The 27,542-nt window shown below is 43.3% G+C and overlaps 1 protein-coding gene across 1 annotated transcript in view; it reads left to right on the plus strand.

The window, feature by feature from the left end:
• Window positions 1-27,542, plus strand: part of LOC139412230 (carbohydrate sulfotransferase 8-like) — a 241,141-nt gene that overhangs the window by 29,081 nt on the left and 184,518 nt on the right. Inside the window, exon 2 of the mRNA XM_071159056.1 lies at window positions 13,500-13,705. Within this exon, the coding sequence (XP_071015157.1) occupies window positions 13,531-13,705 (175 nt within the window). The 5' untranslated portion in view covers window positions 13,500-13,530. The remainder of the gene's footprint in view (window positions 1-13,499; window positions 13,706-27,542) is intronic.

Raw genomic sequence — 27,542 nt, forward strand, 5'->3', positions numbered from 1 at the left:
AATTGCTCCCTTATGCTCAATAACTGATTTTCCACCTTTAGCTGTGATGATTGCAACCAAATGCTTCCTGTAGTTGTTGATCAGTCTCTCACATCGCAGTGGAGGAATTGTGTCCCACTCGTATATTACGCTCATATTACACTCATGTAATTCATCCAAACCGACAAACCGGCAAAATTTGATGCAACATCAAACAAGGTGCTAGTATCTCTCAGGACTTCCTGGTTTTGGCCTTGCTTATTAATGAGGTTTAGATATAGCCCCTTCACAGCTAACGAAGGACACATATTTAGTGTAATATATGCTCAGCTTCCAAGGTCTTAGTCTGGGACACTGTAAAGTCCATGGAGAATAAGAGCACCTCCTCCCAGCTGCCCACTGCTCTGAGGCTAGGAAACATTGTCACTACCAATAAATCCACTATAATTGAGAATTTCAATAAGCATTTCTCTACGGCTGGCCATGCTTTCCACATGGCTACCCCTACCCCGGTCAACTGCCCGGCACCCTCCACAGCAACCCGCCAAAGCCCCCACCATTTCTCCTTTACCCAAATCCAGATAGCCGATGTTCTGAAAGAGCTGCAAAATCTGGACCCCTACAAATCAGCCGGGCTAGACAATCTGGACCCTATCTTTCTAAAATTATCTGCCAATATAGTTGCAAACCCTATTACTATCCTGTTCAGCCTCTCTTTCGTATCGTCTGAGATTCCCAAATATTGGAAAGCTGCCGCGGTCATCCCCCTCTTCAAAGGAGGTGACACTCTAGACCCAAACTGCTACAGACCTATATCTATCCTACCCTGTCTTTCTAAGATCTTTGAAAGCCAAGTTAACAAACAGATTACTGACCATTTCGAATCCCACCATACCTTCTCCGCTATGCAATCTGGTTTCAGAGCTGGTCATGGGTGCACCTCAGCCACGCTCAAGGTTCTAAACGACATCATAACTGACATCGATAAGAGACATTACTGTGCAGCTTTATTCATCGACCTGGCCAAGGCTTTCGACTCTGTCAATCACAACATTCTTATTGGCAGACTCGACAGCCTTGGTTTCTCAAATGATTGCCTCGCCTGGTTTACCAACTACTTCTCTGATAGAGTTCAGTGTGTCAAATGTTGTCTGGACCTCTGACAGTCTCTATGGGTGTGCCATAGGGTTCAATTCTCGGGCCGACTCTCTTTTCTGTATACATCAATGATGTTGCTCTTGCTGCTGGTGATTCTCTGATCCACATCTATGCAGACGACACCATTCTGTATACTTCTGGCCCCTCCTTGGACACTGTGTTAACTAACCTCCAGGCGAGCTTCAATGCCATACAACTCTCCTTCCGTGGCCTCCAACTGCTCTTAAACGCAAGTAAAACTAAATGCATGCTTCTCATTCGATCGCTGCCCGCACCTGCTCGCCCGTCCAGCATCACTATTCTGGACGGCTCTGACTTAGAGTATGTGGACAACTACAAATACCTGGGTGTCTGGTTAGACTGTAAACTCTCCTTGCAGACTCACATTAAGCATCTCCAATACAAAATGTAATCTAGAATCAGCTTCCTATATCGCAACAAAGCATCATTCACTCATGCTGCCAAACATACCCTCGTAAAACTGACCATCCTATCGATCCTCGACTTCGGTGATGTCATCTATAAAATAGCCTCCAACACTCTACTCAACAAACTGGATGCAGTCTATCACAGTGCCATCCATTTTGTCACCAAAGCCCCATACACTACCCACCATTGCGACCTGTACGCTCTCGTTGGTTGGCCCTCGCTTCATACTCGTCGCCAAACCCACTGGCTACAGGTTATCTACAAGTCTCTGCTAGGTAAAGCCCAGCCTTATCTCAGCTCACTGGTCACCATAGCAGCACCCACTCGTAGCATGCGCTCCAGCAGGTATATCTCACTGGTCACCCCCAAAGCCAATTCCCCCTTTGGTCGTCTTTCCTTCCAGTTCTCTGCTGCCCATGACTGGAATGAATTGCAAAAATCTCTGAAGCTGGAGACTCACATCTCCCTCACTAGCTTTAAGCACCAGCTGTCAGAGCAGTTTACAGATCACTGCACCTGTGCATAGCCTATCTGTAAACAGCCCATCTATCTACCTACCTCATCCCCATACTGGTATGTATTTATTTTGCTCCTTTGCACCCCAGTATCTCTACCTGCACATTCATCTTCTGCCGATCTACCATTCCAGCATTTAATTGCTATATTGTAATTACTTTGCCACCATGGCCTATTTATTTCCTTAACTTACCTCATTTGCACTCACTGTATATGGACTTTTTGTTTTCTTTTGTTCTACTGTATTATTGACTGTATGTTTTGTTTATTCCATGTGTAACTCTGTGTTGTTGTATGTGTCAAATTGCTACGCTTTATCTTGGCCAGGTCGCAGTTGCAAATGAGAACTTGTTCTCAACTAGCCTACCTGGTTAAATAAAGGTTAAATAAATAAATAAAATAGTCAGACTTTAGTGCAATATGAGTTTCTACAATCTATTTTGATGTGGCTTCACATTACAGCATTATGTATTCACTTTAATATGGGTTGCTGATTGAATACAACTGTGAAGGAAAAGCAGCGTTCAATTGAATTAAACTGTCATTTGCATTATTGTGTTCGACACTGCAATTATTTGATTGAATGTGAAGAGCGTATTTCAGTAAAGGACAGTACAAAAGAGCACAGCTTAGGGGACTCCTCTGCATTAGGTGTCAGGTAGGTGATAGTTACACCTCTCCCTCCCTCTCTTTTTCTCTTTCTTCCTCTCTCTTTCTTTGCGCTCTCTCTTTCTTTCTCTCTCTCTCTCTCTCTCTCTTTCTCCTCTCTCTCTCTCTCTCTCTCTCTCTCTCTCTTTCTCCCCTCTCTCTCTCTCTCTCTCTCTCTCTCTCTCTTTCTCCTCTCTCTCTCTCTCTTACGTTCTCTCTCTCTCTCTCTTTCTCTCCTCTCTCTCTCTCTCTCTCTCTCTCTCTCTCTCTCTCTCTTTCTCCTCTATCTCTCTCTCTCTCTCTTTCTCCTCTCTCTCTCTCTCTCTCTCTCTCTCTCTCTCTCTCTCTCTTTCTCTCCTCTCTCTCTCTCTTTCTCCTCTCTCTCTCTCTCTTACGTTCTCTCTCTATATGAACCTAACCTTTTGTATTTGAATTAGTATATTTAGTGAACAGAAAGTCCAGGGACAATACGGACAATATGGCTAAAGCAGCTTCTGTTATGTTGTTAATGAGTTATTCTGTGTTATGTCAGACCTAATTTGTTAGAGTGGAAAGAAACAATTCTTAGACCCACATCTCAAATCTGAGTACTAGAACAGTGGTAGGCCTATCTATCTCATGCATTCTAAAAGCACAGACAGTGAATGAATTTGATCCTATTGATACCTTCATAAAGACTTTGCCAGAGCCTAATACTTAAACAACATTTTAGACAATTCCATGTTGCCTTTGGATCTCCATTCAACTTCCTGGTTTAGGTTTAACTAACTTTATTTTTCAAGGATTTAAAATGGTTCCTGCCTTGTCTGTCTGTAAAGCATTAGGCATTGATTAAAGGGGAGGGACGGGAGGTCAGTACAGACTCATCTCTATTGATCAGTATGTGTGTTTACCCATGCAGGCAAACAGACTTTTGTGGGGGTATACATTGGGCCCAGGAAGGCAAGGAACAACGGTTTCAGGAACAGTTGAAGTTTGAATGTCAAATTAAGTCATTGTCAATTTGTTGTCGTATGGTTTGATGCAATTTACTACTAGTCTCTTTAACTCATCATCTACAGTGTAGATTCTACACACGAACAGTTATCATGATTGAGATACAACTGTTTGCTAAAGAACAGATGGCTATTATAGTTTTAAGGACCAACACTGCACCATTACTTGGTAACCACCTCCCTCAGTGACACCACGCTCAACACATCAACAGGTACATTATGTACTGTCATGACTGTCCTTATCAGGTCAGGTTACAGGAGACCACAACCCTACAGATGATCTCTCAACCCCAACAGAGTAGGAGAGATCTAGGGGTCTGAAGATGTGGGGGTTTTATGACCCCTCACGCCCCGAGTAAATCTTAGGCCACAGACAACATTCCTTTGTCCTCTCACTATGGAGAACCAGCCTCAGAACATTAAACATGAAATAAAGGGACTTTGGAACAATGGTTTCCGTCAGCCACAATGGTGGTCATGACGATAGATGGATTATGAAAATGTATGTCATTTTTGTTTTGTTGTTAAAGGTTAATAGATGACGTTATTATGAAAACATTGTAACTTTAAGAGTTTTCCCAGTATATGTTTGATGTTTATACATTGTACGTTGTGTGGAAAATGTCCAAATCAAAGAGAATGTTTTAATAAAGATAGTTGTCTAAAATTAGATTTGAGTAAAATCTAGACCTTGCATCTTAACTTGGTACGCCCAGAGAATTGCCCTAAATGCAGTTACGCCCACTTCTGACCCGAGACATGTGAGTGAAGAATTAACATATCAGACTAAGTGACCCAAGCTGCAGCCAAGGTCTAAAAAGTCAACGAACCCAAAACACAACACAGCGTTGAAGACAAAATAAAAAAAAAAATTATACACATGCTACGGATGAGTAGCTGTGTCTAAGTGGGTGAATTCAAGCCGGAACACCTTGTCTCTACTCCCCATCGAATCCTGATATCTACACTGTTTCCATTCCTACGCTGTGAGCTCTGAGCTACAGAGCTGGCTGTCCTCTGAAGATCCCTTTCAGAACAAGGGCGAGGAATCAGTCCACTAAGCCAAAAGGACACTGACATCGTGAAGACAACCAGAGACTTGTGCCGGAGAAGTGCGTCATTGAGAAGCCTAAACGAGAGCTTCCCATCTGAGACCTCCCACACGTAATTACATCATTATATTCTGACCCATAAGAGCGGCAGTTCGGGGCAAGGCTAGGGTTAAAATAAGCATAGCTGACAAATGCACCGAAATGTATATTTCTCTCGTGTACTTTCTCTTTATCTCTTTTAAATCCCCATTTTGGGTGACACGCGCCATAGTGTGTTGGCCAGTTATACTAAGTTATAATCAATAGTCTAGACTGTGTGTTGTGTATATGCATCTTTTATCATCATTTTAGCTTTCTAGTAAATAAATACTCAACTAAGATTGGTGTGGTACGAACTCATTGGTGAGACCCGGGTCCATGCAGATTCACGGATTATGCGACGTTCAGAATGGAGACTGTAGAGGAAACTGATTAATTAGCGACTGTTGTAAAATCGATATTCTGATATTCTTTGAATTAATTTGGGAAATAGAAACTCAATAAAATGAATTGTCCCATGGTGCCCCAGGTGAATGAGTTAATAATTGCTTGATTCATTTAATCACGCAATTAGAAACCTTTAATCATTCCAATGAGCAACAGTCGTTACAATAACTAATACAACGTCACGACAGTACTATCGTGAAACAAAAAAAGGAGATGTGAAAAGACTTTATGATGGTGAGCATTAAGATTTGCACCACCAGTAAAGACATTCTCCTGTCTCTATGGCTATATTATGCAACACATATCACAACATGAAATATCTCTTACCCTCGTACAAACAAACCAGACACCCAGCTTTGCTTTCCTTCTTTCATTTTATTCTTCTCACAAATGGAAATCCATACAGTAGCGCTTGGGGTTCAAATGACAAAATTATATGCCTACCTTTTATACCTCCGTTATATGAAAATTAGATGTTTATGTACCGTAGCCAAGAATGAGTCATAAGAAGTTCTCAACACACAAAGAGACCGCATTTGAAAGCCCACAGAGAGTGAATCAAGCGTCTAGTTCTGTGCTGTGTACTGTGTTTATGCTATTACCTGGGAGGTTTGGATGACTTCCTGTGTAGGTAATAGGATGCATCCCAATGGTATCCTATTCTCTTTATAGTTCACTACTTTTAGATTTTTTCTGGATCAAAATGGGGCTTAGGTGGTAGGGGCGTGGTGGGGGCATGGCCATGGGGGTGGTCAATGGTGTGGTCACCAACCCAACATTTTAGAGGCCCTCCTGTTGGTCTCAGTGACAAAATTGAGCAGTTCTAAAGCAAATTTCCTGCAATTCTACACATCTTGCCATGGCTGATGCTATCTGAGTGACTCAACATTATAACAAAATCAATGGGGGCCCCATGCCAGGACAAAACTACTCCTGAATGCATAATTAGTAGATTTTTTGATTCTCCCTAACTGTCTAGCTTTTATTTTGGTGATTGTTAGTAATTATTTAAAACAATATACATCCATTATCTTTTCTACATACTTTATATCTGATTTTAGTAATTTTAAGTTAACACTGAAAACATTTAATTATCCCAATTTTAAAATTATTATTAAAATAATAAAAATAATATTATTATTTGGCCTGAAAAAACACTAGGGCAACCCGCCCAAAACTTTTCTATGCAGATAAAACCCTGCTTTTGACCAGGGACCGCAGGGCTAGGGTTAAAAGTAGTGCACTATATAGGGGATCGAATGCCATGTGGGGCACACCCATACTGTACTGAGAAACCATTTCCTCAACAAACTTCCATCCATTTCCTCTTCGCTATTCTCCACTGCATCCCCATAATAATTCTAGGAATGTCTTTCATTGGAGACTTTCACAATACCAGCTGCAACTCCTTTGCCCACTCTAGCCTCATGCTGTGGTACTCTTTAATGAGCTCCCAGTAGCTGGTCTGCTGGGTTTCAGGCTGCTTTAGCTGGAATATTACTCAAATGTGCTCATTAAATATAATTGTGCATTTTGTACAATATCGATACTGTATGTAAACCTAGATTAAGATTTTAATGAGATACTGTGTGTGTGTGTGTGTGTCATTTTTACGTGTTACATGTAGCACACTGTAGATGTTCTGCAGGTAGAGGTCAGGAAATGGGCAAGTCATTATTATGAAGCCGAATATGAAGCTCTCTGGTCTGAACTTGTAATTCTATGTAACAGCATTGACAATAGTGCAGTGATTGAACACAATAACACCATGGATTTTCATTTATTGAATTAAGGATGTTAATGTCCAGACTCACATTAAGCATCTCCAATCCAAAATTAAATCTAGAATTCACTTCCTATTTCGCAACAAAGCCTCCTTCACTCATGTTGCCAAACATACCCTCGTAAAACTGACTATCCTACCGATCTTTGACTTTGGTGATGTCATTTACAAAATAGCCTCCATCACTCTACTCAGCAACCTGGATGTAGTCTATCACAGTGCCATCTGTTTTATCACCAAATGTCACGTTCTGACCTTAGTTCCTTTTTTATGTCTTTGTGTTAGGTTGGTCAGGGTGTGAGTTGGGGTGGGTAGTCTATGTGTTTGGCCTAGTATGGTTCTCAATCAGAGGCAGGTGTCGTTCGTTGTCTGTGATTGAGAATCATACTTAGGTAGCCTGCTTTTCCCATTTTGTTTGTGGGTGTTTATTTTCTGTTTAGTGTCTGTTCACTTGGCAGAACTGTTTTGTTTTCTCTTCATTGTTATTTTGTGTAGTGTTCAGTTTTTTCTATTAAAATATGACAAACACTTACCACGCTGCATTTTGGTCCTCCTCTCCTTCCATCAACGAGAAGCATTACAGAATCACCCACCAAAGAAGGACCAAGCAGCGTGGTAACCAGGAGCAGAGGGTTCTGGACTCCTGGACTTGGGAGGAGATAATGGACGGCAAGGGACCCTGGACACAGGCTGGGGAATATCGCCGCCCCAAAGAAGAACTGGAGGCAGCGAAAGCTGAGCGGCGGCGATATGAGGAGGTAGCACGGCAGTGCGACAGGCACGAGAGGCAGCCCGAACACGGGGAGTGTGGTCAGGTTGGAGCCATGAGCCCACTCCTCGTGCTTACCGAAAGCAGCGTTGTACTGGTCAGGCACTGTGTTATGCGGTGGTGCGCACAGTGTCACCAGTACGCGCTCATAGCCCAGAGCACTATAGGCCAGCCCCCCGCAAGTGCCATGCGAGAGTGGGCATCCAGCCAGGGTGTGTTGTGCCGGCTCAGCGTGTCTGGTCTCCGGTACGCCGTTTCGGCACTGGGTATCCTGCGCCGGCTCTGCGTGCTGTGTCTCCAGGGCGCTGGGAGGGTGCAGTGCGTCCTATGCCTGCGCTCCGCCTGTGCCGGGCGAATGTGGGCATTGAGCCTAAGGGAGAGGTGCGAGTAGTATGCACCAGATCTCCAGTGCTCACCCACAGCTCAGTTCAACCTGTGCCTGCACTCTGGATGGTCCGGGCTAAAGTGGTCATCCAGCCTGGAGGAGTGGTGCCAAGGCTGCGCACCAGAGCTCCAGTGCTCCCCCACAGCCCGGTCCATCCGGTTCCTCCTCCACGCACCAGGCCTCCTGTAGGTCTCCCCCTCTCCGTCTCCTACCTCCAGGTTCTCTCTCCAGGCCAGAGCCGCCCGTCTGTCCTGAGCTGCCAGAGCCGCCCGTCTGTCCTGAGCTGCCAGAGCCGCCCGTCTGTCCTGAGCTGCCAGAGCCGCCCGTCTGTCCTGAGCTGCCAGAGCCGCCCGTCTGTCCTGAGCTGCCAGAGCCGCCCGTCAGTCAGGAGCTGCCAGAGCCGTCCGTCAGTCAGGAGCTGCCAGAGCCGCCCGTCTGTCCTGAGCTGCCAGAGCCGCCCTGTCTGTGCCAGAGCCGCCCGTCAGTCAGGAGCTGCCAGAGCCGCCCGTCTGTCCTGAGCTGCCAGAGCCGCCCGTCTGTCCTGAGCTGCCAGAGCCGCCCGTCAGTCAGGAGCTGCCAGAGCCGCCCGTCAGTCAGGAGCTGCCAGAGCCGCCCGTCGCTCCGGCGCTGCCGGAGTCGTCCTTCACTACGGCGCTGCCGGAGTCGCCCTTCACTATGGCGCAGCCGGAGTCTCCCGCCTGTCCGGCGCTGCCGGAGTCTCCCATCTATTCGGGGCCCACTGCAAGGGTCCCCAGTCCGAGGTCGTCGGCGAGGGTCGCCGCTCCTAAGGCGCCAGACTATGGTGGAGTGGGGTCCACGTCCCGCACCAGAGCCACCACCGTGGACAGACGCCCACCTAGACCCTCCCCTATAGGTTCAGATTTTGCGGCCGGAGTCCGCACCTTTGGCCGGGGGTACTGTCACGTTCTGACGTTAGTTCCTTTTTTATGTCTTTGTGTTAGGTTGGTCAGGGCGTGAGTTGGGGTGGGTAGTCTATGTTCTTTTTTCTAAGTTGTTATATTTCTATGTGTTTGGCCTAGTATGGTTCTCAATCAGAGGCAGGTGTTGTTCGTTGTCTCTGATTGAGAATCATACTTAGGTAGCCTGTTTTCCCCATTTTGGCTGTGGGTGTTTATTTTCTGTTTAGTGTCTGTTCACCTGGCAGAACTGTTTTGTTTTCTCTTCGTTGTTATTTTGTGTAGTGTTCAGTTTTTTCTATTAAAATATGACGAACACTTACCACGCTGCATTTTGGTCCTCCTCACCTTCCACCAACGAGAAGCTTTACACCAAAGCCCCATATATCACCCACCATAGCGACCTGTATGCTCTTGTTGGCTGGCCCTCACTACATATTCGTCACCAAACACACTGGCTCCAGGTCATCTATAAGTCTATGCTAGGTAAAGCCCCGCCTTATCTCAGCTCACTGGTCACCATAGCAACACCCACCCATAGTACGCTCTCCAGCAGGTATATTTCACTGGTCACCCCCAAAGCCAACACTTAATTTGGCCGCCTTTCCTTCCAGTTCTCTGCTGCCAATGACTGGAACTAATTGCAAAAATCACAGAAGCTGGAGACTTACATTTCCCTCACTAACTTTAAACATTATATCTCCCACTCTAACTTTAAGCATCAGCTGTCAAAGCAGCGTACCGATCACTGTACCTGTACAGCCAATCTGTAAATAGCACACCCAACTACCTCATCCCCATATTGTTACTTATCCTCTTGCTATTTTGCACCCCAGTATCTCTACTTACACATCATCATCTGCACATCTATCACTCCAGTGTTAATGCTAAATTGTAATTATTTTTGCCTCTATGGCCTATTTATTGCCTTACCTCACTACTCTACTACATTTGCACATACTGTTCATAGATTTTTATATTGTGTTATTGACTGTACGTTTGTTTATCCCTTGTGTAACTCTGTGTTGTTGTTTTTGTCACACTGCTTTGCTTTATCTTGGCCAGGTGGCAGTTGTAAATGAGAACTTGTTCTCAACTGGCCTACCTGGTTAAATAAAGGTGAAATACAATAAAAATACATTTAAAAAAGCATTCATTAAGTCAAAGCCAAAGCTTCATATAGCAGTGTAGCTAGGACATTGGCACTCTCAGCCATGCTGTGTAATATATTCTGTCTTTTCACACCTGAACATGGGAACACTACTGCAGGGGCTGTCTGTATATTAATAGCCTACCTGTGACTTCATCTGTAGCATTTGCTGTTATGCACCATAGAGAGAATAGCTACTCTAAAGGTGTTTGGGTGTTATGTGTGAGGGTGTTTGAGCATGTCTGTTTGCGTCTGAGCCGTCATCAGCCCTTTGTCTGAGTGTGTCTGGGTGTACGTGTCCCCTGCAGAGCCAGCCACTGGCAGCCAGGTCACCGTCACAGGGGGCAGGGGAATGTATGAGGTGGCTGGGGGCCGCTGCCGGCTGAGGTGTGGGGCTGACTGGGCTGACTGTATGTTAGATGGGGGAAGTGTGGGATGTACGTATGTCAGCGACATGAACAGAAAGAGAGCGAGACATTGCCACTATCATACTGTAGCCAATTGGATAACCGGAACAAAGGAGTGTAGAAAACAGACCTATACTTCAGCTGTGCTTGATTGAACTTGCCGAGCACAATGGAAACAACATAATTGTCCCAAAAGTGCAAATCTTGCCCACCTGGTGCCCCAGGCCGCCTCAGTCAGTTGCTCTGATTATTTGAAACAAAACAAATACCATCTGAACCCTGGTCTTTTCTACATAACAGAATAGCAGTCATTGTGGTGGCTCATCTAATTTCTGATGGGTAATCTCCATCACAGCAGCAGAACGGATTACCCTGACCACAGATCAGCCAGCTGCCATAAATAAGGACAATTAGCTCTGCAGTGAACATGATTTTGCCTCCCATTTTACCCCTGTCAAACCCTGGGCTCAGGTAGTAATTGAATAGTGAATGGAATAGGCCACAAACTGAATCTTTCTTTGTCTCTTTGTTATGGAGCCAATCGTTTAATTCTGACCATAAATAGTTTCTGGGCCACCTGTTTTTTTTTCAACAAGATCATTATTGCCAAGGGAAATTAGATATGCAGTAAATTATACAAAACAGAACAGAATACAAGTTTGTCATTGGAAGCTGTGCAACATTCAGTCCACATATAGTTTTTGTGTGTATGTTTTTCCTGTAATCATACTTTAAAAGATCACAGTGCATACTAAATACTAATAGCTATATCACATAAATGGGAATTGTGAATATGGTAGAAAAATGAAACATTATTATCAGAATACATTTTACAAACATCCTTGTGTGTTTGCTTAATGAATTCAGCAGATAGATACATATACTTCCCAGCGTGTGATCCAGTTGATCAGAGGGCGTGTTCCCAGCAAAACAATAGATGCATCTCCGCTGCAGATGCAGAAGAATGAGATATGTCCCTGACTGATTGTACTGGCTGATTTATCCATGACTGAAGGCCAGCCAAGTGGTTTGATATCTGATTGTACTGGCTGATTTATCCATGACTGAAGGCCAGCCAAGTGGTTTGATATCTGATTGTACTGGCTGATTTATCCATGACTGAAGGCCAGCCAAGTGGTTTGATATCTGATTGTACTGGCTGATTTATCCATGACTGAAGGCCAGCCAAGTGGTTTGATATCTGATTGTACTGGCTGATTTATCCATGACTGAAGGTCAGCCAAAGTGGTTTGATATCTGATTGTACTGGCTGATTTATCCATGACTGAAGGCCAGCCAAATTGGTTTGATATCTGATTGTGCTGGCTGATTTATCCATGACTGAAGGCCAGCCAAAGTGGTTTGATACTTGATTGACTGCTATTGGTCTCCAAGGTTATGGCATCAATTAACTCATACAGGCTGATTAATTGTTTCTTATTTTCAATTATATGTGTTAGTTATTTATATTTTTCTAGTCTCATTCTGTATATTTATAGATGCCGTTGATGACTCTCTATTCACCAGTATCTAGTTAACTTGTTACCTCCTTTTTATGCTCCTTTTTATGTTGAGCACTTTGCACTTTCACCTTTTTGGATTCTTTCGAGCATTGATTACATAAAGTACATTTTTGCATCTCCGTCGCCTTGGTTTTTTCCTTTGTATGGTTTGAGTGTGAGATCCCATTGAAATCTTTAGATGCTTTTTCTCTCGTGCACAGGCCACTATTCATTATAGCCTGAGCACGGACCCTCATACTGGCTCACTGACTCATGAAAAACATGGCTTCTAGATTTCATGTCAAGTTGTCCACAGTTTAACACATTTAGGACATGTGTTGTTTTACAAACGGACTTCAAAGAGCCTATGTTTATCATTAATACTGCACAGTATGTCTTTTAAGTAGTTCCTGCTTATAAAATGTAACATCTCATTAATCTTGTGTGGTAGGCTGTTAGCAGTACAAAGAGAATATGTTTCTATAGTTGTCACTCAGTAAGGTGAACACATTTTGTATTAATCCAATGAGAAGAAAACTGTTTGTTACACGGAGTGGAACAGGGAAACCCAAGAGCAGACTCAGACGAGGACACTGGGATGAAGTAACCAAGGTATTTATTGAAACACAGGGGGAAGATGAAGTGCAGGCCAGGGGAAGCTCGGGCGGGTTGCAGGAAACCAGGTGCGGCGGCTGAGGCTGGAGCGAGAGGGTTGGGACAGGGTAAGCAGGTCCGGAGGGGAATCCAAGGGAGTAGTAGAGTGGGGAATCCAGGGCAGAGTAGCAGGATAAGGAGACGTGGGACTGGAGACAGGGACCAGAGTCAGAGCGGGCAGAACTGTAGCAGAGAGGAAAACCGTGTCAGCCAAGGAAAACAGGCACAACAGGATAACAGGATCGAAATAGTAACAAACGGCTAGAAACCAAGACTGACTGAGCAGAGATTACGATTTGGCAGTGTGGAAGTGGCAGGACTGAATATTTGTATTTGTCTTGATTATGGAACAGGTTGCAGCTGGTGGGGACTGCTCTGACTCCAGCACACCTGTCTCCGCCCACACAATCACATACACACAGAGAGAGGGAGAGGGAGAGAGCACTGGGGGAGTGGCGGCAAGTCAAGGAGACACAGGATGAGCAGTAGAGGGCGTGTCAGGCGCAGATGTAACACTGTTGAAGAACCATGATTAGCCTACCTATATTAATGTAATTATAACCCATTTAACCCCATGTCATGTCATGTCATGCTATGTCCTGTATTGTGCTGCTATATCTTATGTCCTGTCCTGTCTGGGCTGACTCTGTCCCTGTTCTCTCTCCCCAGGCAGCAGTCTGAGCTGAGGCAGGATAGCAGGATGCTGTGGGTGGAGTGTAGGATAGTGGACGCCCTGCGTGGGAGAAGACGGATGAGGGCCACGGCCGTCAAGCTGCCCTGCTCCTTCTGGTTCCTTCTGCTGTTCGGGGCTGGAGGCCTTGTCCTCTTCATACACCTCCAGGACCTCTCAGAGATGGTCCAGCAACAGGCTCCAGGTCAGTGGGAGAGAGATTCTACCCTATTCTACAATCAGTCTCTACTGACCTGAAACTGGAATGGGTTGATACTATCATCAGTACTATATGTTGTGAAAGAAGCGTGACACACATACAAATAAACCCATATACATCTGTTCACATGCATGTACACATGTGCTATATATACTGTTATTGTCAACCTGCTCCTCTACTGGATTAACGTTTGATAAGAACCGTACCAAGTTTGCATACTGAAAAGATTAAGTAATTGGTTATGAGTTATCATGAGACAATGCCAGGATGTCAATCGTAAATGATGGTGATATGTTGGTGGTGCACTGTGAGTGGTGATTGGTGATATCCTTGATGTTCCACTGTGAGTGGTGATTGGTGATATCCTGTGAGTGGTGATATCCTTAGTGGTGTACTGTGAGGGCACCAGTGGTGAACACCTTCTACAGCACCACAGGCCTGAGCCACACACTGAGAGATGGAGAGAGAGAGCTGGGGAGATAGGGCTAAGATCTAGATGGGAGGGAGGGGGAGAGAGAGAGAGACTACACAGAGAGAGATGGAGAGATGGGGGAGGCTCTATGTACGGCTGTGTGTGGGTCTATCATGTGTCACCTGTGCTGTGTGTCATCATCAGTATCAGACAGGATGAGTGCTGTGTCAGCCTCTCTATCAATAAGAGGTACTTACGGAGAGTGAGAACTCTCCTGGCTCTAATATTCCACTGATTGTCAGATGCTCGTGCGGGTCATATCACACACACACACGCACGCACGCACGCACGCACGCACGCACGCACGCACGCACACACACACACACACACACACAGCCGAGTGATGAGTGTGTCTAACCTAGCAACTGCAGTGCTAGTGGGCCACGCACACTGTAGAAATGGCAAGGAGTTTTGGCTTGTCTATTCAGAAGGAGCACCATGCCAAGTTCAATGTCATGGAGACAAGATAGTGGCATGTCCTTTTTTTATTGAGGATTTTATGTCTATGAGGGATGGTCCTTTGAAGCTCAGTTGGTAGAGCATGGTACTTGTAACCTAGAGTAGTGGGTTCAAATCCCAGGTCCATACATATGTAACATTTATGCACGCGTGACTGTAAGTTGCTTTGGATAAAAGTGTCTGCTAAATGGCATATATTATATTATTATGATAAGCACTTAATGAATTTGAAGTATTTAAACTGCTAACATACTGTACAGTAATTGTACTGTACGAGTATCCATTTTCACATCAAAAGCAAGCATGCACGCACTATCCAGGCACTGATTTAGTTAGAAACAAACAATGCTAATTTCACAAATGACTTATGAAGTGTTACAATGAACATTCAGTGACTTCAGTATAGCTTTCACCGCTGGAAAGATAATGCTGAACGGTATCTATGCCTTAAGTTACGATGCCTCACTTCCGCCAGAAGCTCATCTCTAATAGTGTTGGGTTTTTAATACATTGGATGTCAGCTTCTATCTATCTTCCTCTCTCCACTGCTCATCCTCTTTGTCTGGCTGTGGAGTACAGTCACAGTCAGTGGAGTGCTTTGGTCCCCCATAGTTAAGATAACACTCACAATAGCCGAACAGGAACCAGCAGTTTAACAGGCTGGGCAACAGTCTCTCCTGATCTCCACAGTAACTGTTTAAGGGACAATTGAGGGGAAACCCACTAGCTACCAATCTCCTGGGGAAAAGACATGGCTCAAAGTCCTAGGCGCCAGCTGAGATAAATTGCTAACACACATTTTGACCAGTGAGCGTTTTTCCAACACTTAAGGCCTTGTTGTCACAGTGTGGGCCAACGGCTGAGAGGCAGGTCTAGTTGTATGGTGGTGTTCCAGTAAAGGTATGTGTCTTCACTCAAACACCAATAACACATTATTGCCATCTCATTGGAACAAACCCTATGGCAAAGCAAAGTCTTTCTTCATTGGAAAAAAGGACAAGGGCCCGTTGAGTGGACTGGTACAGTATTACACAACTCCACTGAGGGTCGTGACTAGGTCACCCACTATTCTCGTGTTCCAGTTATAGTATAATTACATAGCAGTAATCCATTTCTTATCCCATTTCCCCTCTGATAATCATTGCATGGAAGAGAGCATGTTAGCTCGACTCGGTTACAGTAGCTAATCTATAGAGATGCTCTGTTTACTGCTGTGCTATGCATTGAATGGCACAAATTGAACAAAGGCACAGTGATGAGTTTGCCAGTTATTGTCTAATTGCACTCTTACCATGCAAAGAAAATCCTACCCAACGTCCTTGACATCTTTACTGATCCATGGCTTGGCATCCGCAGTGAGGAGTCGTGGTTGAAAAGCCATCTGCTTGGGGTGAAGACGATAATGTCACTGTCTTTTCTATATGCAGCATGTCGCCAGGCAGTCAAAGAACACTTCACACACCACTGATGAGATGACATGGAGAACGAAAAATATGTACTAAGGTACGAGAGCCTGTGTGTGTGTGTCTGTGTGCGTGTGTGCGTGCGTGCGTTTTTCCTTAGATGTAGCCAGGTCTCGTTGCTGAAATATAAAACCTTTCTCTATATCAGTGGTATTCAAAGTCAGGGTCGGGGAACGGCAGTGGGGTCGCCCAATTTTTTGGTTGAAATAAAGATATATATATATATATATATAAACACAGTATATTTAGTACTTAGTATTTGTTAGGATGCCCAGTTAGCTGCTGCCGAGGCAGGGTTACCTGGGGTCCAAACAGGAAACAACATAACAAATGAAATACATAATATACATACATATACAAAGCACTACATCTACATGACAATTTAGCCATTCAGCAGAAGCTCCCATCCAGAGCGACGTACAGCTAGTGCATTCATCTTAAGATAGTCAGGTGAGACAACCACATATCACAGTCGTACCCCAACCACGTATCACATACATAATATAATACATAATACATAATAATACAATATGCATAAAACTGTCTGTGTCTCTTCATGGCCGGGCAGTAAGGTGTTCTTTTATCTGATTTTATTGCTAGTTTGAGTTACCTGAGGTGGCAGAGAGTTCCATGTAGTTATGGCTCTATTCAATACTGTGCGTTTCCCAGCCTCTGTTCTGGACCAAGGGACTGTGAAGAGACCTCTGGTTGAATGTCTTGTGTGATACCGATGAGTGTCCCAACTGTGTGCCAACTTCTTGAACAGACAGTTCGGTACCTTCAACACATCAAATCCTTGCACAAGCACCAATAGTAATGGAGGCAATCTCTCCTCAACTTTGTGCCAGGAGAGATTGACATACATGTCGTTCTTTGCCGCACCTGACCATACAACTGGACAGTAGTCCAGGTGCAACAAAACTAGGACATGTAGGACCTGTCTGTTTGACTGAGAAATCAAGAAAGTGTCACCTTATCATGTACAGACCTCTTCCCATTTTAGTAACCATTGAGTCTATATGTTTTGACCATATACAGTATATATATATATATATATACACACTGAATATACAAAACATTAGGAACACCTTTCTAATATTGAGTTGCACTCCCTTTTGCCCTCAGAACAACTTCAATTCATTGGGGCATTGACTCTACAAGGTGTCGAAAGTGTTCCACCGGTATGCTGGCCCATGTTGACTTCAATGCTTCCCACAGTTGTGTCAAGTTGGCTGGATGTCCTTTGGGTGGTGGACCATTCTTGATACACACGGGAAACTGTTGAATGTGAAAAACCCATCAGTATTGCAGTTCTTGACATAAAACGGTGCGCTTGGCACCTACTACCATAACCCTTTCAAAGGCACTTAAATATGTTGTAACGCTGCTGGGTTTTTCACGTTCAACAGTTTCCCGTGTGTATCAAGAACGGCCCACCACCCAAAGGACATCCAGCCAACTTGACACAACTGTGGAAAGCATTGGAGTCAACATGGGCCAGCATCCTTGTGGAACACTTTCGACACCTTGTAGAGTCAATTTCACCCTCTGAATGGCACACATATACAATCCATGTCTCAATTGTCTCGAGGCTTCAAAATCCTTCTTTAACCAGTGTCCCCTTCATCTATACTGATTGAAGTGGATTTAACAAGTGACATCAGTAAGGGATTGTAGCTTTCACCTGGATTCACTTGGTCAGTCTATTTCATGGAAAGAGCAGGTGTTCTTAATGTTTTGTACACTCAGTCTATATAGATTGTATTTTTGGGGGGAACAAAAAACAAGAGTACAGATGGGACAATATACAAGCGTTTTAAGAACGACAATTTGAAAATGTATTTATTGTTAACTTTTCATTTTGATAAGAGATGAAAATGTAATGAATTTAAGGTTATTTGTTGTCAAAAGTTACAGATTTGAAGGTTACATTACATTTGCGTTGGTTTGGGGTCGCAAGAAATTCTTGCAACAGAAATGGGGTGCCCAGAAATGATTTTAGAGAAAATGGGGTCCCCTCTGAAAAGGTTTTAATACCACTGCTCTATATGATCTACCTGTGGAATAACTGTGGATGTATGTACAACTACCCTCTCATCTGGTCCACAACAACCCTCCCTCCATCCCCCCATCCATGCCTCCCCCCATCTCTCCATCAATCCCTCTTCACATGGGGATCGCAAGGAACAGTGCATGTTGTTTCAAGCTGGAAGGTAGAATTTGATCTCTCCCCACCAGAGGTCCAGTAATCCTTTAAGCCGTTCTGTTTGCAGAGTCTAATTTAGCCGTCTCTTAATGTAATTAAATTGTGCTGATGACCTGGCGTGGAGGGAGGGGCTGAGCAGCAATATTTCCATGCAAATCCACTCCAATGAATGTTTGTGGAAAGATAATATATTATATGACCATATTATTTCCTCTCCATCCTTTGCCTGTCCACTGTACAAAAACTACTTGTGCAGACCTGGCACCATCCACTCTCACTCCACTCCACTCCATCCCACCCAGTTCAGTGCATTTGAAATTAATTATTGGCAAAGCTACGTCACGCAGTCATTTTACCTTAAGTGCCATGGTACCCTGACCTTTGACATAGTAGAGAAACCCTGTCTCTGGGGATTTGGTGAGAAAACATAACATACAGTACAATAAGAGTACTGGTCGGTTTTGTCTCTGGATCACATGATGATCTGGATGGTTATCTGGAGAGTGTCATGGCAACCTGTGCTCATGCCAAGCAGTAGACGTTACAGATCTCCATTCTCCTCTGTACACCTCAGCCACTGAGGAGGGATAGCCTATTATGGTCTGGCAGAACACACTGAAACCTGAACTATCCAAGTGGCCTTGATAGCTGAAACTCTGAAACCCTGGATACAGTAGCCTACCTTTGCGTAGGTAGGTATTTAGTAGGTAGGTATTCGTCTAGGTACTCAGTAGGTATTGTAGGTATTGCCCACATTGCCAACTCAGTCTGCTAACCTACTAGGGTATCACAATTTCTCCGTGGCAACGCCAAGGTCATGTGGTGTTCTATTAACATCAGTCCCCTGTGGTCATGTTCTGGGCTCTCTGGTCTGGACATAATCTGTTTTCCAAAGCCATCTGATCCCACAACCAATGCTGCCAATATGTTTCCAAATTGATTTTTTTCTCCACTTTCTTCCAGTAGAGTGAATGGCTCATGTCCAGAAAAATACAATGTTAACCCTACAGCAATTAATGCTATACTATTACTCTACCAAAAGACTAAAAGCCATTTACTGTACTTTAATATGCAAGAGAGGCATATAATTATTTGGCTTTTGCCAGTTGTGTTTTTACTGCACAGACTTTAGAGAATGCTCTCTGAGTGTTATAGTTAATATAGTCAGTGTGAGACACAGCCACAAATCATATTAGTGCAGCACTGAGTCCTGGGCGAGCGATACATCTCCCCTGAACCATTCCTCAGTCCTGGACATAAAACACTTCAAAACAGCTGATCTGGTGCTGTCCAGTAAGCCATGAAATACAGAATGTAGCCCAGATCAGAAAGCATCCACATGAGACAGAGGAAGCTAAATTTACCAGTGGAGAGGGAAACAAAAAAAGTAGATGCTCTGATCTTTTCCTTTCAACTGTAGTGCAAAGGTCAAGATGCATCTTTTGAGCCTCCCACTAGCACAGACATGGGCAGCTGGCAGCATGCCAGTTTTAAAGGCCCTCAGATCAATAATTTAAAAATATATCATATTTTTGAGGGTAACGCAGTCAGGGTCTCAACTTACGGTTGCGAGTTAAAATAGTAGAATACCAAGGTGCAATTTCAAAATATGGTTGTGCATAAGCAGTTTTTCTCTTGTTATGTCAGTCACTGACAGTCACTTAATTATCCCAAGTCAGCAAAAATTTTGTAGATTGTTAGCTGACAGATGAGAGCAGCGATGAGCTGTGCTAGTGGGGGGTGTCCGCCTGGCCTTTCTCCAAGTGCACGCTGGGCTGTGTTCAAAAACTCCAAAAGGATTGAGAACAGGATGTGGGTTGAGCACCAGGTAGATCCAACAGAGAAGTGGCTTTTTGAAAAGTCTTTAAAGGCCGCTATTGGAGCCTGTGCCGCTCAACATAACCAATCTGCCACATGCTGTGTCACTCTAACCCCACAGCCAAGGGTGGGCCGTACTGTACACTGTCCTGCTGCAGCACAGAGAGAACTGCTTCAGTGACCAAAGCCTCAAACACACAGATTTGAGCAGAAATCTCACGGAGGCCATTGGTCGAGAACTTTTTTCAGAGCATCCTGGTGCATTTACTGTTTACGAACTTGGCATTGCAGTTGTGGAGGCCTTGGACAGGAGTTAATATCATATAACACAGAGTTTGTACTCGATTAAAATACAGTCACTCACAATTGATCTACCTTCATCCACTGCAGTGCAAATTCAATGCAGAGCTTTTTGGGAGGGAGAAAAGGAGATATTTGGCGTTTCCACTGCAGCACAAAAATAATTATGAGATCATGTTTTTGGGTAATTAGAATTAACAGGTGAGCTGGCTGAGCCACAGACGACAGACCGACAGACAGACATACAGAGTCTAGCCCCCGCATTCACTGATTAAAGACAGCACTCTGCCACTCAAAATGACAAGGCCCTGGCCATCAGTGTCCCTAGTCATTCCCTTATCTGTCTGACAGTAATCCTCCGTTTCCTCTCCTCTGCTCTCCATCCCGAGAAAGAGACAGTCTCTCTCCTCTCGTCATGGAAGCACCAAATAATCAGGATGGGATTGGTTATCAAAGGCCTGGTAATGAGCAGCAACATGAATATACATGTCTAATATTGGAGCCAAACCAGCCATCCATTCCCAGCACTCCCTCTCCCTAACCAACTGAAGAACATCCCTTTTTCCCCACCACCAAACCAACAGCAGAATAAAAGAACGATTTCAAAAAGAATACTTATTTTTTTCAGTACAATTTTCCTTATGTTTTGTGTTTTTTTGCATGAGAGTTTGATTAAAAAGTAATGAAAGGTAGAACAGCAGGTAAAGTAGGACTGGGAAGCAGTAGGTAGGTATAGGTTCTGACAGTCACAGGGAAGGCACCACACAGAGCAGATTTAATAAGTACTGGAAGGGAGTGCCTGAGTTGCGTAACAACCATGATTTTTCCTCAGACGGGACTGTCTTCTTCTTATGAGGTTGTTGTTCTCCTCAAAGTTTAATTGCTGTCAGAAAGCTTGTCCTCAGGAGGCTCACCGCGAGAACACGTGCCTTTACCACTGCGAAGTCTTCATAGTTTCTCGTAGTCAGCCAGCATCTCCCAGCAGGCTGGAGACAGGCTGTGAAAACCAGTCACAGACACAGAGACAGGTAAGAAGGGCATTCATGCCATCAAAATGAACATAACATTCGAGATACCAATTAGGATCTGGCTAAGAATACTTGAATCCGTTATAGAACCCATTGCCCTTTATGGTTGTGAGGTCTGGGGTCCACTCACCAACCAAGAATTCACAAAATGGGCCAAATACCAAATTGAGACTCTGCATGCAGAATTCTGCACAAATATCCTCGGTGTACAACGTAGAACACCAAATAATGCATATAGAGCAGAATTAGGCCGATACCCGCTAATTATCAAAATCCAGAAAAGAGACATTAAATTCTACAACCACCTAAAAGGAAGAGATTACCAAACCTTCCATAACAAAGCCATCACCTACAGAGAGATGAACCTGGAAAAGAGTCCCCTAAGCAAGCTGGTCCTGGGGCTCTGTTCACAAACACAAACACACCCCACAGAACCCCAGGACAGCAACACAATTAGACCCAACCAAATCATGAGAAAACAAAAAGATAATTACTTAACACATTGGAAAGAATTAACAAAAAAACAGAGCAACCTAGAATGCTATTTGGCCCTAAACACCTGACCACTGTGACTGACTCAAACTTAAGGAAAGCTTTGACTATGTACAGACTCAGTGATCATAGCCTTGCTATTGAGAAAGGCCACCGTACGCAGACCTGGCTCTCAAGAGAAGACAGGCTATGTGCACACTGCCCACAGAATGAGGTGGAAACTGAGCTGCACTTCCTAACCTCTTGCCCAATGTATGACCATGTTAGAGACACTTATTTCCCTCAGATTCCACAGATCCACAAAGAATTCGAAAACAACAACGATTTTGATCAACTCCCATATCTACTGGGTGAAATACCACAGTGTGCCATCACAGCAGCAAGATTTGGGACCTGTTGCCACAAGAAAAGGTCAACCAGTGAAGAACAAACACCATTGTAAATACAACCCATATGTATGCTTATTTACAGTATTTTCCCCTTTGTACTTTAACCATTTGTACATTGTTACAACACTGTATATATACTGTACATGATATGACATTTGTAATGTCTTTATTCTTTTGGAACTTCTGTGAGTGTAATGTTTACTGTTCATTTTTTATTGTTTATTTCACTTTTGTATATGATCTACTTCACTTGCTTTGGCAATGTTAACATGTGTTTCCCATGCCAATAAATCACCTTGAATTGAATTGAGGAGGGAGGGAGGGAGGGAGGGAGGGAGGGAGGGAGGGAAGAGGAGAGGAGAGGAGAGGAGAGGAGAGGAGAGGAGAGGAGAGGAGAGGAAAGGAAAGGAGAGGAGAGGAGAAATAGAGAAATACACCTTATAATAGCCACTGCTCTCACCAAGAACACATCCTGGGTAAGCAAAGTCGAGCTGTATATGGAAAACATTAATCATGCCAGTGTTCAAGGTCTCTACACCATTGCCTAGAATATCATATTTTCTCTGCTAAACAGGAGAAATCATTAACTAAATAACATGTTGTTAGTGAGGATCATGAAAAGTATCTGATAAATGTGACCCATACTGTATATTGCACTTTGCAAATAAAAGCTTTTGTTGTGTAAATGTTTCCACACTGATACTAACCTACTGTTTTTAAAATGAGGAAGATCTTGTTATATATTATCAAAACCTGCATGAGGAGCATTAAAATGACCTTGAAGCCTAATTTCCATATAAATAACTATAATAACACTATGTGTTATTTCATAACTATGAAATAACAAACATGGTATTTTATATTATGGATTCACCCTTTGCCTTGATGACAGCTTTGCACGCTCTTGGCATTCTCTCAACCAGCTTCACCTGGAATGCTTTTCCAACAGTCTTGAAGGAGTTCCCAAATATGCTGAACAGTTGTTTGCTGCTTTTCCTTCACTCTGCGGTCCAACTCATCCCAAACCATCTCAATTGGGATGAGGTCGGGTGATTGTGGAGGCCAGGTCATCTGATGCAGAACTCCATCACTCTCCTTCTTGGTAAAATAGCCCTTACACAGCCTGGAGGTGTGTTGGGTCATTGTCCTGTTGAAAAACAATTTATAGTCCCACCAAGCGCAAACCAGATGGGATGGCGTATCGCTGCAGAATACTGGTTAAGTGTGCCTTGAATTCTAAATAAATCACTGACAGTGTCACCGGCAAAGCACCCCCACACAATCACTCCTCCTCTGCCATGCTTCACGGTGGGAACCACACATGCAAAGATAATCCGTTCACCTACTCTGCGTCTCACAAAGACCCGGCAGTTGAAACCAAAAATCTCAAATTTGGACTCATCAGACCAGATTTCCACCGGTCTAATGTCCATTGCTCGTGTTTCTTGGCCCAAGCAAGTCTCTTCTTCTTATTGGTGTTTTCTTAGTAGTGGTTTCTTTGCAGAAATTCAACCACAAAGTCCTGATTCACGCAGTCTCGTCTGAACAGTTGATGTTGAGTTGTGTCTGTTACTTGAACTCTGTGAAGCATTTATTTGGGCTGCAATCTGAGGCTGGTAACTCTAACATGCTGACCACACACCTCACGTGCGCAAGTGTTGCAAATGAAATTTAAACATACATGTTATTCAATTATTGCACCGACATTGCTCTCGCGTGCCAACGAGCGTTTGTGTTGCCAAGCGCTAAAATCGAAGTCAGTACTATTTGTGACGCTAAACGCGGTGCAATTCCTGCCTCTCCCATCTCCTCATTGGTTTATAGAAGCAGACACCCACGTGCCATCTCCTCATTGGTTATACCCACGTAGGTGAATGAAAGATGAACTGAGTTCGGTTGGTCATCATGATATCTATGAAAGTTAGATGTCAATCGCCATATAAAGTCCAAAGAATAAAAAACCTGGAGAGATGACCAGAAATTATTTGGTTAACCGTTTCATGTGTGGATTACATGTCGGAGTAGAGGACCTTGTGCATTTCAGGAAAAATAACAACTCAACGTTTATATCGCAGGACAAGACATCAGTCAGGAAGTTAAAGCTTGGTCTCAAATGGGTCTTCCAAGTGGACAATGACCCCAAGCATACTTCCAAAGTTGTGGCAAAATGGCTTAAGGACAACAAAGTCAAGGTATTGGAGTTGCCATCACAAAGCCTGGACCTCATCCTATAGAACATTTGTGGGCAGAACTGAAAAAGCATGTGCGAGCAAATAGGCCTACAGACTTGACTCAGTTACACTAGCTCTGTCAGGAGGAATGGGCCAAAATTCACCAAACTTATTGTGGGAAGCTTGTGGAAGGCTAACCGAAACGTTTAACAATTTAAAGGCAATGCTACCAAATACTAATTGGGTGTATGTAAACTTCTGACCCACTAGGAATGTGATGAAAGAAATTAAAGCTGAAATAAATCGTTCTCTCGACTATTATTCTGACATTTCACATTCTTAAAATACAGTGGTGATCCTAACTTACCTAAAACAGGGAATTTTTACTAGGATTAAATGTCAGGAATTGTGAAAAACTGAGTTTAAATGTATTTGGCTAAGGTGTATGTAAACTTCAGACTTCAACTGTAAGTAAAAACTGTAACTCGGTTACTCAGGAACATTCACTGTCTTCTTGGTAAGCAACTACAGTGCAGATTTGGCCTTGTGTTTTAGGTTATTGCCCTGCTGAAAGGTGAATTCATCTCCCAGTGGCTGTTGGAAAGCAAACTGAACCAGATTTTGCCTGTGCTTAGCTCCATTCCATACATATTTAATCTGGAAAAACTCCCCAGTCATTAACGATTACAAGCATACCTATTACAAGATGCAGCCACCACTATACTTGAAAATATGGAGAGTGTTACTCAGTAATGTGTTGTATTGGATTTGCCCCAAACATAACAATTTATAGTCAGGGCAAAAATTTGAATTGCTTTGCCACATTTTTTGTTGTATTACTTTAGTGCCCTGTTGCAAACAGGATGCGTGTTTTGGAATATTTTTATTCTGCACAGGGTTCCTTTTTTTCACGCTGCCAAATAAATTAGTATTGTGGATTAACTACAATGTTGTTGATCTATCCTCAGTTTTCTCCTATTACAGCCATTAAACTCTATAACTGTTTTAAATTCACCGTTGGTCTCATGGTGAAATCCCTGAGCGGTTTCCTTCCTCTCTGGCAACTGAGACGACTATATCTTTGTAGTGACTGGGTGTATTGATACACCATCCAAAGTGTAATTAATAACTTCACCATCCTCAAAGGGATATTCAATGTCTGCTTTTTTACCCATCTACCAATAGGTGCCATTCTTTGCGAAGCATTGGAACATCTCCCTGGTGTTTGTGGTTGAATCTGTGTTTGAAATTCACTGCTCGACTGAGGGACCTTTCAGATAATTGTATGTGTGGGGTACAGAGATGAGATAGTCATTAAAAAACATGGTAAACATTATTGCACACAAGTGAGTCCATGCAACTTATTATGTGATTTGTTAAGCACATTTTTATTCCTGAACTTATTTAGGCTGTAAACATTTCTAAAATCATAATTCCACTTTGACATTATGGGGTATTATGTGTAGGCCCCTGACAACAAATCTAAATCGCATCAATTGTATATTCATGTGGAAAAAGTCAACGGGTGGGAATCCTTTCTGAAGGCACTGTACAGTATGTCCTCCTCAGTGATCACCCCAAAAAATGTTGGGCTGAGAGGCGGGCGGACATGCAGAACATCGATATCAATGTACACCACTGAGGCTTCCATCAATGTAATCCCTCCAAAAAGACCTTGGCTCTCTTAAAGTATGAGGAAGTTGAAGTCTGGCTGTGGGAAAGGCACCTAAGTATTTACCATCTGTCTGTCTGTCAAATCAAATTGTATTTGACACATGCGCCCAATACAACAGGTGTAGACTTTACTGTGAAATGCTTACTTACAACCCCTTCCCAATGTTGCAGAGTTAAAAAATAAGATAAAGAATAAATGCAGGTATAAAATGCACAATAATGAAGTTATATACATGAAGTACCAGTACCAAATAACATACTAGCCTAAACAAAATAATACTGACAAAGGCACATATCACAGCATACTACAGGTCATGGTGGGACCTATCATTTTGGGGGAGAGAATGGCTGTGAGAAGGTCAGGTCTGGTGGCATTCTAAAAGGACATTATACTTCAAAATGAATTAAAATAAAATGATGCTGACATCTAAAATATAATTTCCCCCTCCAAAAACAAGCCCAATAACATATTGGTCCATATTATCAGGCAGGTGTGCTATTTTAGCAATAATGTCATTTTTAGCAATAAGCATTGTCACCTGATGTTGTCCCACCTGGTGCAGCATAGTGGCTATAAATACATAGGCTGAGGGTTGCCAATCTGCATTTACCCCATTTGGCTAATCATTAGCTAGATCACAAACTCTAAAGTCTAAACATTAGGCTATCGTGTAGGTAGTTAGCAACATATTGATGAATTGGATGTCCCAGAAAAATATTCCACTGGCACTCAGCCAACCAAGGATCATATACTTTGAATATAATGTAGGCCTACCTGTCAAACCTGACCCATGATACTCACATCAGCCACTGAAAGCAAGATCACACAGTTTTGTAACAGCAGGGGTTCTCATGCATGACTTAGTGTTGTTTTTCTCGAAGAGAGCATAAAAGGCCGTTTTGAGTCACTGGGATGCTCACGGCCGGATTCCCTTTGTAATCCATTATCGTCTACAACTCCTGCCACATCCCACAATTCCATCGTATTGTCATTTTTCATGTTCGTTGTGGAAATTCTTGTATGCGTCCATGTCTGTGTCCTGTTCCTTGTTTTTAATTTTTTTTCTCACCTTTATTTAACCAGGTAGGCCAGTTGAGAACAAGTTCTCATTTCCAAATGCGACCTGGCCAAGATAAAGCAAAGCAGTGCGACAAAAACAACAACACAGAGTTACACATGGGATAAACAAACGTACAGTCAATAACACAATAGAAAAATCTGTGTACAGAGTGTGCAAATGAAGTAAGGAGGTAAGGCAATAAATAGGCCATAGTGGCGAAGTAACTACAATTTAGCAATTAACACTAGAAAAACACTAGTAGAAAGACTGGTGTACAAAAGAGAAGAAA

Source organism: Oncorhynchus clarkii, chromosome 6, assembly GCF_045791955.1.
Source record: "Oncorhynchus clarkii lewisi isolate Uvic-CL-2024 chromosome 6, UVic_Ocla_1.0, whole genome shotgun sequence".
NCBI lineage: Eukaryota > Metazoa > Chordata > Actinopteri > Salmoniformes > Salmonidae > Oncorhynchus > Oncorhynchus clarkii.